Genomic DNA, 14,461 nt, shown 5'->3' with positions numbered 1-14,461 from the left:
CAACGTAAGAATAAGGATATCTAAACAACGTTGGAATTAGTAAAACAGACGACGTTTGCATAACATTGGAATAGGTCTTGAAAGTGACGTCGGAAAACTCTCTATTGCCCAAAATTGTAACTACGTTGTCCGAATCACCTAAAGATCACTTAAGCAAAAAAGGTTACAAGACAACGTTTATTCGACGTCGCAGAAACTTTTACTTTGCTGTAGTACTAGTTCAACGTCGGCACAACGTTATAAAAACGTTTAAATTTATTTTAATATCCAAGGTACGGAGCGAACTATTTTTTATAACTAATCCAACGTTGTGTTTAGTAAACATATGTGGTCGCAAGTCGTGAAAATGCTACTTGGGCTTATTTGTAACTACATTTAAGTTAATATACCTACTTGTTACAATTATTTTTATTGTTTTTCTGCAGTTCATATAATTTTTATTTTTACTTCGAATCCGTTAATTATTTTATAACTCCATGGAAATAAACATAAACATGTGATATTTGAAGTACTTTCCTTGAACAAAACCAAGTGTATTACTGAAGTATTTAAATCTTAAAATACTTTTTAAATTAAAATTACTTGGAAATTGGATTTGACTAATATAATTTCCGTAACTGATATTTGATACTTGAAATACTTTTTTCCAGTATTTGTGACGGCTCTGCCCTGTATCGTGAAATGGAGCATCCCAAAAAATATAATAAATGGAAGAAATCAGAACTATCCCAAAACTTTCCTCCAAAACGGGTTTTGAGTACAATGCTATACTATATGATGTGGTCCGGCGGCCGCGGCGGTCGGTAGCACTGCAGGCGATGTGGGGGGAAGAAGTCGCTCATCACTGAGTGACAAACTGGGTTTGACTAGTTGTAAATATTTTGAAAAATTTCAAGTCTGTATATTTTTAATACTTCTCACAAAGACGTATCAAATCAAATTCAGCGCTTTCCTCTTTGATTTTTTGATATATTTGATTTTTGTAGTTTGCCGGCCATTACTGTTGTTGCATGCCTTATGTAAAATTATTTTTTTTGTTATTGGGTAGCGCTAAAAAAATTCCGGTTAAACTTTTTTTTCAATTACTCAATAATAAAAAAATATTACACCCTGTCCAATTTGCAGATTCATAACAATAAATGTGTATAAACTGCAATTGTTATGGAATCTTAGTTATTGACCTATAAGCATAACTATTTTTGAGATCTGATTTAATTTAATTATCACTAACAATGATTCTTTTTCATGTGTTTTACAAGTGTTGGAGAATTTAAGCAGTGAAATAGTAAACAGTTTTTTTGGGTAATCCTTAAGAATTGTACAAGTGACTTTTGAGATAAAGTTTAGTATTTAAGGTGAAATTTTTAATGAGATATTTATTAAGTATTTTTATTATTATAGGTGATTTGGCACTAAACATATTCCAGATATGAAAGTTTTATGCGTGATTTTAGCTGTGGCTGCATTCGGTAAGTATTATAATGTTTTTTTTATTTAAATTTCAATTTATCCCTATATAGTTAAATATTTTATTAAATAATTAATGGCTTAAGAAAATAAATTATTTAAATGTTACTGTTATGCCGCGTCCAAGCTGGGCGCTCCGCGCCGAATAGAACACTTGCATATATATATATATATATATATATATATATATATATATATATATATATATATATATATATATATATATATATATATATATATTTTTGTTTTCACTCTTGGCTTTAGGTCGTTGGGGTTGCAAAGATGTTTCTAGATTTTGTTCATTATTTTTTTATTTTGTGACGACGTTTCGACAGTATATGTCTTTTTCAAGCCTCTTGAACGTAGATTCTTTCAGAGTTAAAATTTGTTAAACGTGTAATATGTGTTATTGTGTTGTCCAGTTTAGTCCAGTCTATATATATATATATATATATATATATATATATATATATATATATATATATATATATATATATAATAAAACGACATCCCCTCTATTCTTTTTTCTCTGAAATTCCTTTTTGGTCATGTATATTGTATATTTAATCACAACAATTCAATTTACAACAATTTGCATAGACTTGAACACTAAGTATTAAAGATTAAGTGTATATACTAGGCATTATAAATAAAATATTTAAAGTCCACTAACCCTACAATAAAAAAACTCAAAAAAGGTCAAAATTGTATTTTTTGTATTTCTAATAAAATGGCAACTGATAAGAGTTCCCGCATCTAAAGATGCTCCAACCACGTGATGATACCAAATATCTCTATAAATCCGCGTAGCCAATTTCGAACTAATTTTATTTGACAAAAAATCGAAAATGAAAACTTTTGAAGGAGGATCACTTTTGTCTCCAGTCAGCTTATGGAGAGAGTGAGTCCCCCCTATTCCCCGTACGTAAAAGTCCTTTACACCTCCAAAAAAATATTACGAAAACAATAAACACTATTTAAGTTTAAAAATCAAATCATGTGGGTACAAATTGCTTAAAAAATCACCAAATTCGACCCACTAGAAGAAAATATATTGCTTTTAAAATATATGAAGTTTTTTAGTAATCCGTTTTTCGTGCTGGTCAGTGTAGATGATACAAATATAGTTAAATATACAGAATTAGTTAAGGTTACAGAATATACTAAGAAAAATTAATAATACTGAAAAAATCAATACCGAATAAACATTTTTTTATTCGCAGTGTCTCTCACTTTGATCAATTTATAATATAAATATTAAAATCCTATTATATATTCTATTCCAGCACGCGCCACAGATATCCATTTGCAAAAAGTTGTCGGAGGAATCAGTGGAGAAGCTAACACCACGAGATACTGGGATTGTTGTAAACCGTCTTGTTCTTGGGCTGAAAATGTAAATGCTCAGTCTCCAGTTGCATCATGTGCTGTTGATGGAGTTACAGTTCTCGACCCTTCCTCGGGGTCCGGCTGTGCTGAAGGTAAGTAAAATTATCCATCATCAAAAGTAGCCCATCGAAAAATCACAAACGCTTTGTAAATTTAAATTGTCAAATATACCTCTTTTAAATACTTCTTCCCGGAATACTTTTAGTGTACAGTACTTTGTGAGCTGATATTGGGAACAAAAGTTCCCTGAAACAAACCTTTTCTCACAAATTCAATACACCTATTATAACTGTGTTTTGAGTCTTCGATTTCGACGCCATAGTTTGCAGGATATTTTACATTAGTTATACAGGGCGATTCTTTATGAGGACCGGGGATAGGATTTTTTTTAAATTGGATTTTTGCATAAAAACCTCCTATTTTCAGAATTACAGAAAAAAAAACAATTTCTTTGTTACTTTAAATGGAACACCCGGTATATTACTACATTTTTCGAAACTACTTTCATATCTCATAATTTTACTATTAAACTAACCTATAAAAATCTCTAATAGTTTTAGTGATAAAAAAAACATACTTATAATCGACAAAAATATTTTACTGAATAATCATTGGTTAAATCATAAATTCGGCTGTAAGCTGAAATTTGGTTTATAGTAAGTTAAGGAAAGTAGATTTGAATTTAAAATAATAAAAATTTGAACAATCTTACCAACGGAAATATTCTTTTTTGCCAAACCCATTTCCTCTCTTCCTACCACCTTTACTGGTCCCGTCCGTGGACATCTACGCGAGTAAGTGCTGGTATTACTTTCTTCATTTAATTTTTTTCCCTCGTTACTTTTGCTTCTCTTCTTTCTCATTCTTTTCTTTCTCCGACATTATACCTTTAATGTAGTCATTAATGTGATTCCAGTTCTCTTTGGTTTTAAGCATAAGGTTTACCATATTTCCCACAGTAATGCAATCACCTATTTCATCACAAAGTGCTTTTCTTTCCTCCTTCCAGTTATTGCAGAAAAAGATTGTGTGTTCTGCATCATCAACGGGATATTTGCAAAAAACACATGACGCAGATGTCCTTTTCCCTATCCAATGTAGGTACGCAGAGAAGCATCCATGTCCCGTCAAGGCCTGAGTCAGATAGTAGTTTGCTTCTCCCCATGCCCTGCCAAACCATTTGTCACATTTCGGGATTAGCCTCCTGATCCATTTACTTTCCATTCCTGGTGCAAGCCATTCCATTTGCCATTTTACTCTTCTTGTGTAATATTCGATCAGAATATTTAGACAGATTGAAGATACCGACTTTTATTAATTTATATTCCAAATTTCAACTTTTAGGAAGTTATATTCATGATTGTTGCCAATGTTTATTCAAGATCGTGTTTTAGTCAATTTTACACATGTTTTATTTTTTATCTCAAAAAATGTTAGAGATAGGTATGAGTAAATAAAATAGAAAAATTATGAAAGTAGTTTCCAAACATGTAATAATATACCGAGTATTTCATTTAAAATAAGAAAGATGCTACCAGTTTTCAAACGCGGCAACATCGTAATGCTGAAAATATTTTAAAGGGATGGGGCAGGTGCCTTTATGTAAAACCCCAAATTTTCAATAAAAATTCTGTCACCATAAATGTCTTAACGTACCATCACCATGAATCACCCTATATACCAAGGGCGTAGATATGGGGGGGGGGTAGAGGGGGTAATTACCCCCCCCCCAGAGCGACTTAAAAAATTAATAAAGTTTCTATTTTGTTGAGTAAACTATAAAATATTAAGATTCGTCCTTTCTGTGTTTTTTTAATAATGTTTATATTGGTATAAACAATTTAAATTTTATTAAATAATCACCATGTTATCTATTTGCTATAAATTATTTACCAAAATTTTAGCTACTCTGGATTTGTTGTAGTTTATATCTACAAAAAAAAATCAGGCTAGTTCGAATTGCTTCGAGTTTTACCAAAAAAAATGTTGCCTACTGAGTCACTCCTTTACAAAATCTCAAACACCGACGGCGACACCCATGTGTCCTATTTTTTTTTAAATTAAAATCTGACAACCCTTACTCTACCCCCCCCCCACCCCGAAAAATAAAGTATCTACGCCCTTGCTATATACTAATATTTACAAAAACACTGGTCTGCAAAAAACTTTTTTTTCCAGCCCTGTCACCATTCCGGCCGATTCTTGTGTAAAATGTAGGACGTCACCGATAGAAATATATTTCCCGTTTTCTTCTACCAGTAATCATTTTCGGAAAGCCTCCACCTATTTTTATCATTTTTCGATTATAATAATAATTTTATGGGCATGAATTTAATTTGGAGAGGTGAAATGGGGGGGATATTATTTTTGCTTGCCTACCATTTATACCCTGAGGTATAACTCAGTCGTCTCAAAAACCAGCAGTGCTCCCTCAACATGCTTGCGTGAAAATATTTTTTCTAGCTTAGCGATGTTTTGATGGAACCGTTTCACGTGTTCACCCGAGGCTGCTCCTAAGTTTTAAGGGAAGAAATTCGGGTATGCAAAGGAAATTCACAATTCACTTTAAGAGACATGTTACATTTCATGGCCTTGTACGCTAAGCAATTCCTCGACCCATCACTTTTGTGGTTTCAAAAAATTTCTTACACATCTTTTGGAACACAAATTAAGCTCGCTTTTATTTTCGATTTAGATGTTCAATAAAGTTCGAATTTTAGAAAAGCTGCATATTCTAGGGACCCACAAGAACCCCTTTCTTTTTTAGCCTGACTAAGGCGAGCAAACTTAGTATTCAAAAGTTCAAATGCGTCACCTGACTTGTCCGTTGCACCGTCAAGTTGCTGTTGAGTATTGTTAAATGGCAAATGTGACGGTATAATCCTAAAATAAACATATAAACAATAGTCTAAATGTAACGTTACCTTAATTATATAATCTAACATATTTAAATTATCTGTTAAGATCGCGTTAGGCGCGATTTTCTATTTCAACTATAACGTACCTGTTAGGTGTGCCTGTTAGGTGTGCACGAACTTATCCTCAGTATCCGACGGTACATCGACATTTGAAAAGCATTAAGTCGTTTGATGTCTTCTTGTTTTAGCATCAATGTTTCGCATCCATATTGATTCTTTTATTTATTATCATTTTAATGTTCTTAGCCTCGTTGTTATAGCTATTTTAGGATGGCACAACTTCCGCATGTTGAGGAAACCAGCCCTAGCTATTTCAATCCTTCCTCTGATTTCCTCAGAGTGGTGTAGCTGTTTAATTCCCCCTTAATCTGCCAACTCCCTTAAATGGCCAACAATGAACATATTCACACTACCCGTAATGTCGCCGTCGCATAGTGACAACGTCCATCTCCCATTTACTTCATGTTTTATGGGGAGACGGCGCGGCGGCTGAACGTGACGGTGACGGTACGAGATACGAGAATTGCGCCTTAAGATCGCATCTAATGATATTTGCTCTATGTAAATTTAGAAAGTATTTTCCTGAATTATTTTTAATAACCAACTTTAAAGTAAATATATTTATCTCAAAAAGTTATGATAAGACAGATATTTTGATATAACATAATACTTTCTTCGTTTTAATACATTATTCCTTTCAAAATACAGATGGATCAGGAATATCGTATGTATGCACTAACCAACAACCGTGGGCTGTTAACGACACCGTTGCCTTTGGATTTGCCGCGGCATCATTTAGCGGAGGTGCTGATAATAGCCAGTGTTGCGTCTGTCTGCAATTGTCATTTTTGAACGTTCTTCCCAATAAGAAATTGATCGTTCAAGTAACAAACACTGGAGGAGATTTAGAGAGCAATCACTTTGATATTCAGCTTCCGGGAGGTAAGTCATGTAACGTTCTACTACATATTGGGTATAAATAATATCAGTGTAAATGTATAATAATTGGTACAACCAATATACAGGGTGGTCCGACCTGTATTCCGGTAACTTCGGCAGCATATTCTGCAGATAAAAATAAGTAAAAAAGTTCGTATAAATGCGTAGATTCGGAGAATATATAAGCTAAAATGCTTAGTTTCGGAAATACAGGGTGTAGAAATTTTATTTTTATTCCAATTTTTTCCAAATAATTTCTGTAAGTAACGTCAATATTTGGATTAAAATTGGTGTCTGGGAGTTTTTTGACATGAGAAATTTCATTTTGATGTCAATGTGACTCCCATTTGTAGGGGACGCCACCTACATGTGTTTTAACTGTTTTGAAGAGTAATAACTTTTCGTCTGTACCGGTATAATAGCACAGAGTGAAAAAATATACATTTCCGTGACTTTTTACTTAAAAAATGTATCTTGGTAAAAATCGCTACGAGCAATGTTTCTCAAGATATTTGGAATCGAATTTATCAATACCTGTTATCACTGACATAAATTAAACATGTTGACTAAATAGTTATTAGTTAGTTTACTGAAATCATAAATTTGAAATGTTTTGTGGCAAAAGATCAACAGAGACTGTTTTATCATAATTTTTTCGATTAATTTAAAAAAAATAAAAAGTTCCCAAATTTATCATTTCATTTTTATATTATTTTATATTTTTACTAGCGTGTACCAGCGACTTCGTTCGCGTCGAATTAATCATTTGTAATGGCGATGATAAAGCAAAGCAAGAATTTCCATTAACATACAAACTGGATAAAATTTTCTCACAGTTATGTCAGCATGAGAAAACCAATATGGCAATATTATTATATAACTTGGTAATATTTGAGGGGTAGTTTCATCTCGTTGGAATTTGACTTTCGAAAAATCCGTTTGCCAAAAATAAGCTTTTTACGTCAAGCAGTTTAAGCAGAATCGTGGTTAAGAAATTACACAACTTTTTGGAACACCCTGTATGATTTTTTAAAAAATTTGAAAATATGTAAAAAAAAACAAATAAATTATGCTTGTCCAAGCGTTTTCCCGAAAGACTAACCATTTTTTAAATAACAAATATTGTAATATTTGAGGGGCGTTTTCACCCTCTTGGAATTTGAGATTCGAGAAACCCCTCCTTATCGAACCTCTACACCCCACGGTCAATCCGTTTGCCAAAAATCAGCTTTAAACGTCAAGCACTTTAAGCAGAATCGTGATTACTCAATGGTCATATTTTATGAAACACCCTGTATAAATTTATAAAAAATCTTAAAATATGTAAAACAACAAAATAAAATATACGTGTTTAAGGGTTTTTCCGAAAAACTCACCGGTTTTTAAATAAAAAATATTTTCATATTTGAGGGATAGTTTCACCCCCTTAGAAAACGAGTTTCGAAAAATCCCGCCTTATCGAACCTCTACACCCTAAAGCCAATCTGTTTTCCAAAAGTCAGCTTTTTACGTCAAGCGGTTAAGCAGGAGCGTGATTAATCAATGACCAGATTTTTCGAAACACCCTGTACACATTTTTTAAAAATCTTAAAATATGTAAAAAACAAAATAAAATATACGTGTTTAAGCGTTTTTCGGAAACTTGACCGTTTTTTAAATAAAAAATATTCTAATATTTGAGGGGTGGTTTCACCCTCTTGGAACTGGAATTTCGAAAAATCCCTTCTTATCGAACCTCTACACCCTAGAATCAACCTGTATGCCAAAATTGACCTTCTTACCTTGAGTGGTTTGAGCAGGATCGTGATTAATCAGTATGTCAGTTACTTAAGGATTTTATATATACAGGGTGGACCATCGAAAACATTCCGCAAGGCATAACGGCCAGGGTATTTTTTTTTTCAAAAAATCCAAAAACACGTCAATTTTGTTTGTGAGGGGAACTTTTGCCCCAAAAATGATAGCAAAATCGTCAACTCTCTAAGCGGGGGTGTCATCCCCCAACTTTTTTCAAATGAGAAGGGGGTCAAGTGGTGCCGCAATAAAAAGAGCTTTCTATTGTCTATATTTCCCCGCTTCGTTTTTGAAAATCGGTCGAGTCATTGAGAAAATATGAAGGATTGAAATTTGAAAAGTTTAGGAGGGAATCAATGTAGGAGTCATATTGATCTTCAAAACTTCCAGACACCAATTTTCATCCAAATATTGCCGATACTTCAAAAATTATTTGGAAAAAAATTTAAATAGAAATGAAACTACACCCTATATCTCCGAAACTAAGTATTTTAGGACATACATTTATACGAAGTTTCGGGAATAAAGTTCGGACCACCCTGTATTATGTGTTGTTTCTCTACAAGGAAAATATACAGCTGAATATAAATACCTAATTAATACTCTAGAGATAAAATTAACTACCTACATGAAGGTTAAGTGGTACTTCAAAATAATAGGCACTTATACATATTATACATAATATAATATTAAGGAATTGAAAATTGATATTTCAAAGTATATTTTTAGAATACACCCAAAGATTAAATTCTTAGTAAAATTTTTTATCAGAAGTATGATTGTGTCAAATCGGAACATTTCTTTTATCTTTTTTTATTTTTTACAGATTTTAAATTTGTATTTCAGTCAGCATTTTGTATTTCAGTTTTTGTTGTTACTTTGAATGTTGTAGAAAATGATTCAGCATTAAAACTAAAAGAGTTTCGGATTCCATTGTCTTTATTTATTTTGCTTACACAATGTTTCGGTTAAAAGAATCACTGACAGTTATCACGTGTGAATTAAACTAAATCCTAAAACTACTGAGCTCATATACTAGAGACGAGCATTCACTCACAATTTATTGGGTGCAGTCAAGAATGAGGTTTTCCATTAAGAACAGCTGCATTGGAGCGTTTTTATGAGTGGTTGAAATTGTTGAAATACTTAAAGATTGAATACGGCCTCTTTAAATTTGCGCTTTTTCCAAAAGGGGTCTTTGTGGACAACCAGGGCTTCCGACCATTTTATGTTGTGGTGCTTGGACCACACATGATCTGCAATGCCCAACTTCATGCCCATTCACCTTTTTGCGTATATTTTTTATGTTCGTTAATTCGTACCATTGCGATAAAAAAAAGTAGTACAAGAATTAGTAGTCCCAGATCGAATTCCTGGTCTATAAGGATATCTAGAAGTGGATATCGTCACAATCGTCGTCACTATGAAAACAATACAATTATGCCACCTAACTTTTTAGGCGTTACCATGAATTTGGTAATAATTGGTAGGTATACGTGGCGAAATAAAAGTATAAAAAATTTATCTACCTTTTAAAAATGGGCAATTTTTCAAGTTTTAAAAATATTTTATTATAGACCAGCAGATTAAATCATATTTTGTTGTACTACTTTTTTTATCGCAATGGTTCATGTAAAGGACGTTTTGTCTCTCCAATATACGACTCATCGCACTCGCAAGGTACCTGGTAGATGTTCACTCTTTCTCCTGGTTTGATGATACAGGTTTTGTTTTTGTTAGGATACTTCTTAGAGTTGTCCCAGATATAAAAACTGTTTTATATTGCCTAGCTATATAAAACAATAAACTATATAAAAAATTTTTATATTGCCTAGCTATTCGCCTGATATTCACCAATGTTCCTTTCACACATGGAATCGCCAGGAGAGAGCATCCTCCTCAGGCTGGCGCATCAATAAGTCGGACTTGCAATTGGATATAATATTGTCTATGGATTTTGCAGAGTAACCATTCTGAACCAAATCGATTTTAATATTACTTAGTTCAGAATTCAGAGATTCTTGGTCACTGCATATAGTGATTGCTCAATGACATAATATTTTAACTATACCTTTTTTGGTTGCTTTAGGATGTTTCGACTGAGAATTTAAATGTTTTGTCCCGTATGTGTGGGTTTTCTATATATAGGGCATATTCGGCAATAGTGCGTCAGGCATCTGTAGCTCCTAGAATAAAAAACTTAAGAATTTTGTTTAAATGCAGATCTAAAGTATGTTCTAGGATGTATTCCAGGAAAATATTTTAACTTCTATAGGGTGGTTCAAAAAAGTATGAGTGGATCGGAATGATTTTTTTTAAATGGAACACCCTGTATATTATTGAACTTTTAGCTTCCTTTCAGATCACTTTACATAATCCTAAAATATGAGTAAATATATTGCGATAGTTTCAGAGATATTAATAAGTAAATAAAAATATATATTTTGTAGCCTTTCTTAAAAAAAAATATTAAAAATACAAGAACTGCTCTGAAATCAAGACTATATTAGGTATTTACTTTAGATGGTCTGTACTTACTTTGCTATAAATATGGTAATAGTATATCATACAAGACGTTCAAAATTTTACACCAAACTTTCTAAAATTGAATCTTAATTTTTATGTATTGTATCTTAATTTTTCATTAGATGGAGTATTAAAAAATGAATATTTTTTTTTATTTAGAGTATTTTTAACGGTTTCGCAGATATTAGCGGTTTTATATTTCATATGGCATTTTCCATAGAAAATTTTTATCAAAGCCTCCCAATGATTTTTCTCCCGTATTTTACCGTTTAAAAAGCCATATAAAATAATACTGTGTGTATCTGCGAAACCATTAAAAATTTTGAAATACTTTAAATACAAAAAATGTTCATTTTTTAATTCTCCATCTAATAAAAAAATAATATACAGGGTGTTCCATTTAAAGAAAAAAAAGAAACATTATTTTATATTTTAGAAAGTTTGGCGTAGAATTTTGAACATCCTGTATGATATAAGATTACGATATTATTATTATTATAGGTAAGTTAAGGATAGACCATCTAAAGTAAATACCTGATATAGTTTTGATTTCAGGACAGGTTCTTGTATTTTTAATACTTTTTTTTAATGAAGGTTGAAAAATACATTTTTTTATTTATTTATTAATATCTCTGAAACTATCGAAATATATTTATTCATATATGAGGATTATGTAAAGCGATCTGAAAGGAAGCCAAAAATGTAATAATATACAGGTGTTTAATTTAAAAAAAATATCCCGATCCACTCACGCTTTTTTGGGCCACCCTGTAGAAGTTAAAATATTTCCCTGAAATACATTCTTTTATTCTAGGAGCTACAGATGCCCGACGCACTATTGCCGGACCCTGTACAACAGTCGATGATATGGATCCGTTAGCACCAAATCCGAAGCTCTTTTAGTTTTAATTCAATTTTTGTTGTTTCAGTTTTTCATTTTCTATTTAGAAACATTCATTTTCAATGTTCATGATAACTATAATTAAATTTGGAATACCTTGTAGGTGGTGTCGGCTACTTCACTCATGGATGTGTTAGCCAATGGAACTGTCCCGCGAATGGTTGGGGTGCTCAGTATGGTGGTATTACTTCAGAGTCTGAATGCAATGAATTGCCTGAAGTATTACAGCCAGGATGTCATTTCCGTTTCAACTGGTTCGAAAACGCCGACAATCCTAAAGTGACCTTTGAACAAGTCGTTTGCCCATCAGAATTGACTAGTATCACCGGATGCGTTGTATAAATTGTATGAATGCAATGTAATATAGAGGTTTGACTAAATATATGAATTTGACGTTCTCCACAAAATATCCAATTTTTTCGAATTAATTTACTTAGTAAACTTCAGGGGCACCGGCCTCCATATATTCTTTTACAACACCCATTCTCTGCAACACCCATAAACCTCGTGGGTAGGTTCTCATCCGATATGGGTAAATGTAACAAATTTCCAGATAGTTACATTTGTTGCATTTATTACATTTTTTTACATATGTAACATGCATGACAAAATTAGGAAAATAGTAAATACCATTTCAGTTTATGTCATTTGTGCATTTCTATTGAATTCTTTGAGTATTTCCTTATATTGAAAATTTAAGTCAAAATGTTGCAAACGGCTACTTTTATATCGGTGGCGCGGCGCGGCGGGGGGAATAAGCTTTCGCTTCTGTACTTGGCTAAAAATATGATACCCACATATACCTGATAATATATGATTTGGTAAGATATGAGTATCCTGTGAGGGTTCTGACAACTTTATAAAAAGATCCGCGTTCAAGAGAATATATGTTTTGATACAGATGAAGAAGTGGCATATGTGATCTAAGTTTATTAGTTCCCTCGAGGATGCCCCATTCATTTTGAAGTATACTGAAGAACACTTTTTTGTGGAAATTTCTGAAATCGACAACGGATGGAGTTCCTTCAATATTAAGTAAGAGCGTTGTCTCGTTAGCCAGTTTGTCTGCTCGGTCGTTACTAGCAATGTCAGAGTGTCCAGGAATCCACATAAAGTTAACATTTTAGTTTCTTTCAGTAAGTTTATATACTAGTTTATATACTAGATCTCGAATGCTGCAGGTTAGAGAGCTTTTGGAGTTTAAAGAAGCAATACTGTTAAGGGAACTAAGTGAATCAGATAGTATTAATGCTTCAATCGGTTTATGCTTCAAACTGAATTTGGATAAGAGCCTGATATGTAGCTGTGAGTTCGGCTGTTAAAATGCCAAAGAAATTAGGTAATCTGATTTTTTTATTAGCAACCGGGCTGTAAAAAGCACAGCCAACACCTTGGTCAGATTTCCCCTCCGAAATGCACCTTATGCAATAATTTAATGTCAATGAGACACATTCTCTTTATTCTGCTGCTTTTTGATTCTTTAATGCTGTTAGCTATGAGAATATTTTCGCGCCTTTTAACATTTCGAAGATTAATAAAGTTATGGAATTTTTAGACAGCATCAACATGACGAAAAAACTTTAATTTCTGATAATTTAAAATAACCTTATATTAACTAAAGCTTACTATTGAGCGCTAAAAAACCCTCGCTGTTGACGCGTCTATAAACCAATACCTCTCTCTCTCTCTCTCTCACACACACATATACCTTACACTGCATACCAAAGGGCGCCACTTATATCAAAAAGATGTTGATACTTTATAAAGGGTAGTACAAACTGAAATTAGAAAATTTGTTCAAGGATATTAATTGAATGGAAATTAAAATTAGTACAGCTATTAAATATTTTTAGAAACTGGATCAACCATAGACTTAAAATAAAATATAGACTACACTATTTACATCTCAACGCGGACAAACAACCTTTTTTGTACACATGTTTACTTCTGGGTACAGTCGACCGAGCCTTCCTCATCCAGCCTATGTGGTCACGTCTTTAATATTATCAATATTTTTTTTCTTGTTATACACATATATTGAGATATTAATACTACAGTTTAATAAAGTAGGTTTTAATATTCCATAGATGTATTAAATAGTCCTTATACTACTAAATTATAAGTCGGATACTGTTTAATAAGGATAAGTTCTTTACAATATGACAACACCGATTAGAGGCGAGGGAGCCTATTCATTCATTTATTACCATAGACTTAAAATAAAATATAGACTACACTATTTACATCTCAACGCGGACAAACAACCTTTTTTGTACACATGTTTACTTCTGGGTACAGTCGACCGAGCCTTCCTCATCCAGCCTATGTTGTCACGTCTTTAATATTATCAATATTTTTTTTCTTGTTATACACATATATTGAGATATTAATACTACAGTTTAATAAAGTAGGTTTTAATATTCCATAGATGTATTAAATAGTTCTTATACTACTAAATTATAAGTCGGATACTGTTTAATAAGGATAAGTTCTTTACAATATGACAACACCGATTAGAGGCGAGGGA

General features: G+C 32.5%; 1 protein-coding gene across 1 annotated transcript; it reads left to right on the top strand.

Annotated features, from left to right (window-relative positions):
• The first annotated feature begins 1,358 nt into the window (after window positions 1–1,358).
• On the top strand, window positions 1,359–12,343 carry LOC115875708 (endoglucanase-like). The gene is made up of 4 exons (XM_030891223.1): window positions 1,359–1,469; window positions 2,754–2,948; window positions 6,483–6,716; window positions 12,038–12,343. The coding sequence occupies exons 1-4, from the start codon at window positions 1,430–1,432 to the stop codon at window positions 12,274–12,276; spliced, it is 708 nt and encodes a 235-aa protein (XP_030747083.1). The 5' UTR covers window positions 1,359–1,429; the 3' UTR covers window positions 12,277–12,343.
• Window positions 12,344–14,461: the final 2,118 nt, after the last annotated feature.

The sequence above is a fragment of the Sitophilus oryzae genome, unplaced genomic scaffold, assembly GCF_002938485.1.
Source record: "Sitophilus oryzae breed Bouriz unplaced genomic scaffold, Soryzae_2.0 scaffold_1394_pilon_pilon, whole genome shotgun sequence".
NCBI lineage: Eukaryota > Metazoa > Arthropoda > Insecta > Coleoptera > Curculionidae > Sitophilus > Sitophilus oryzae.
This window is presented reverse-complemented; position numbering and strand designations above follow the sequence as displayed.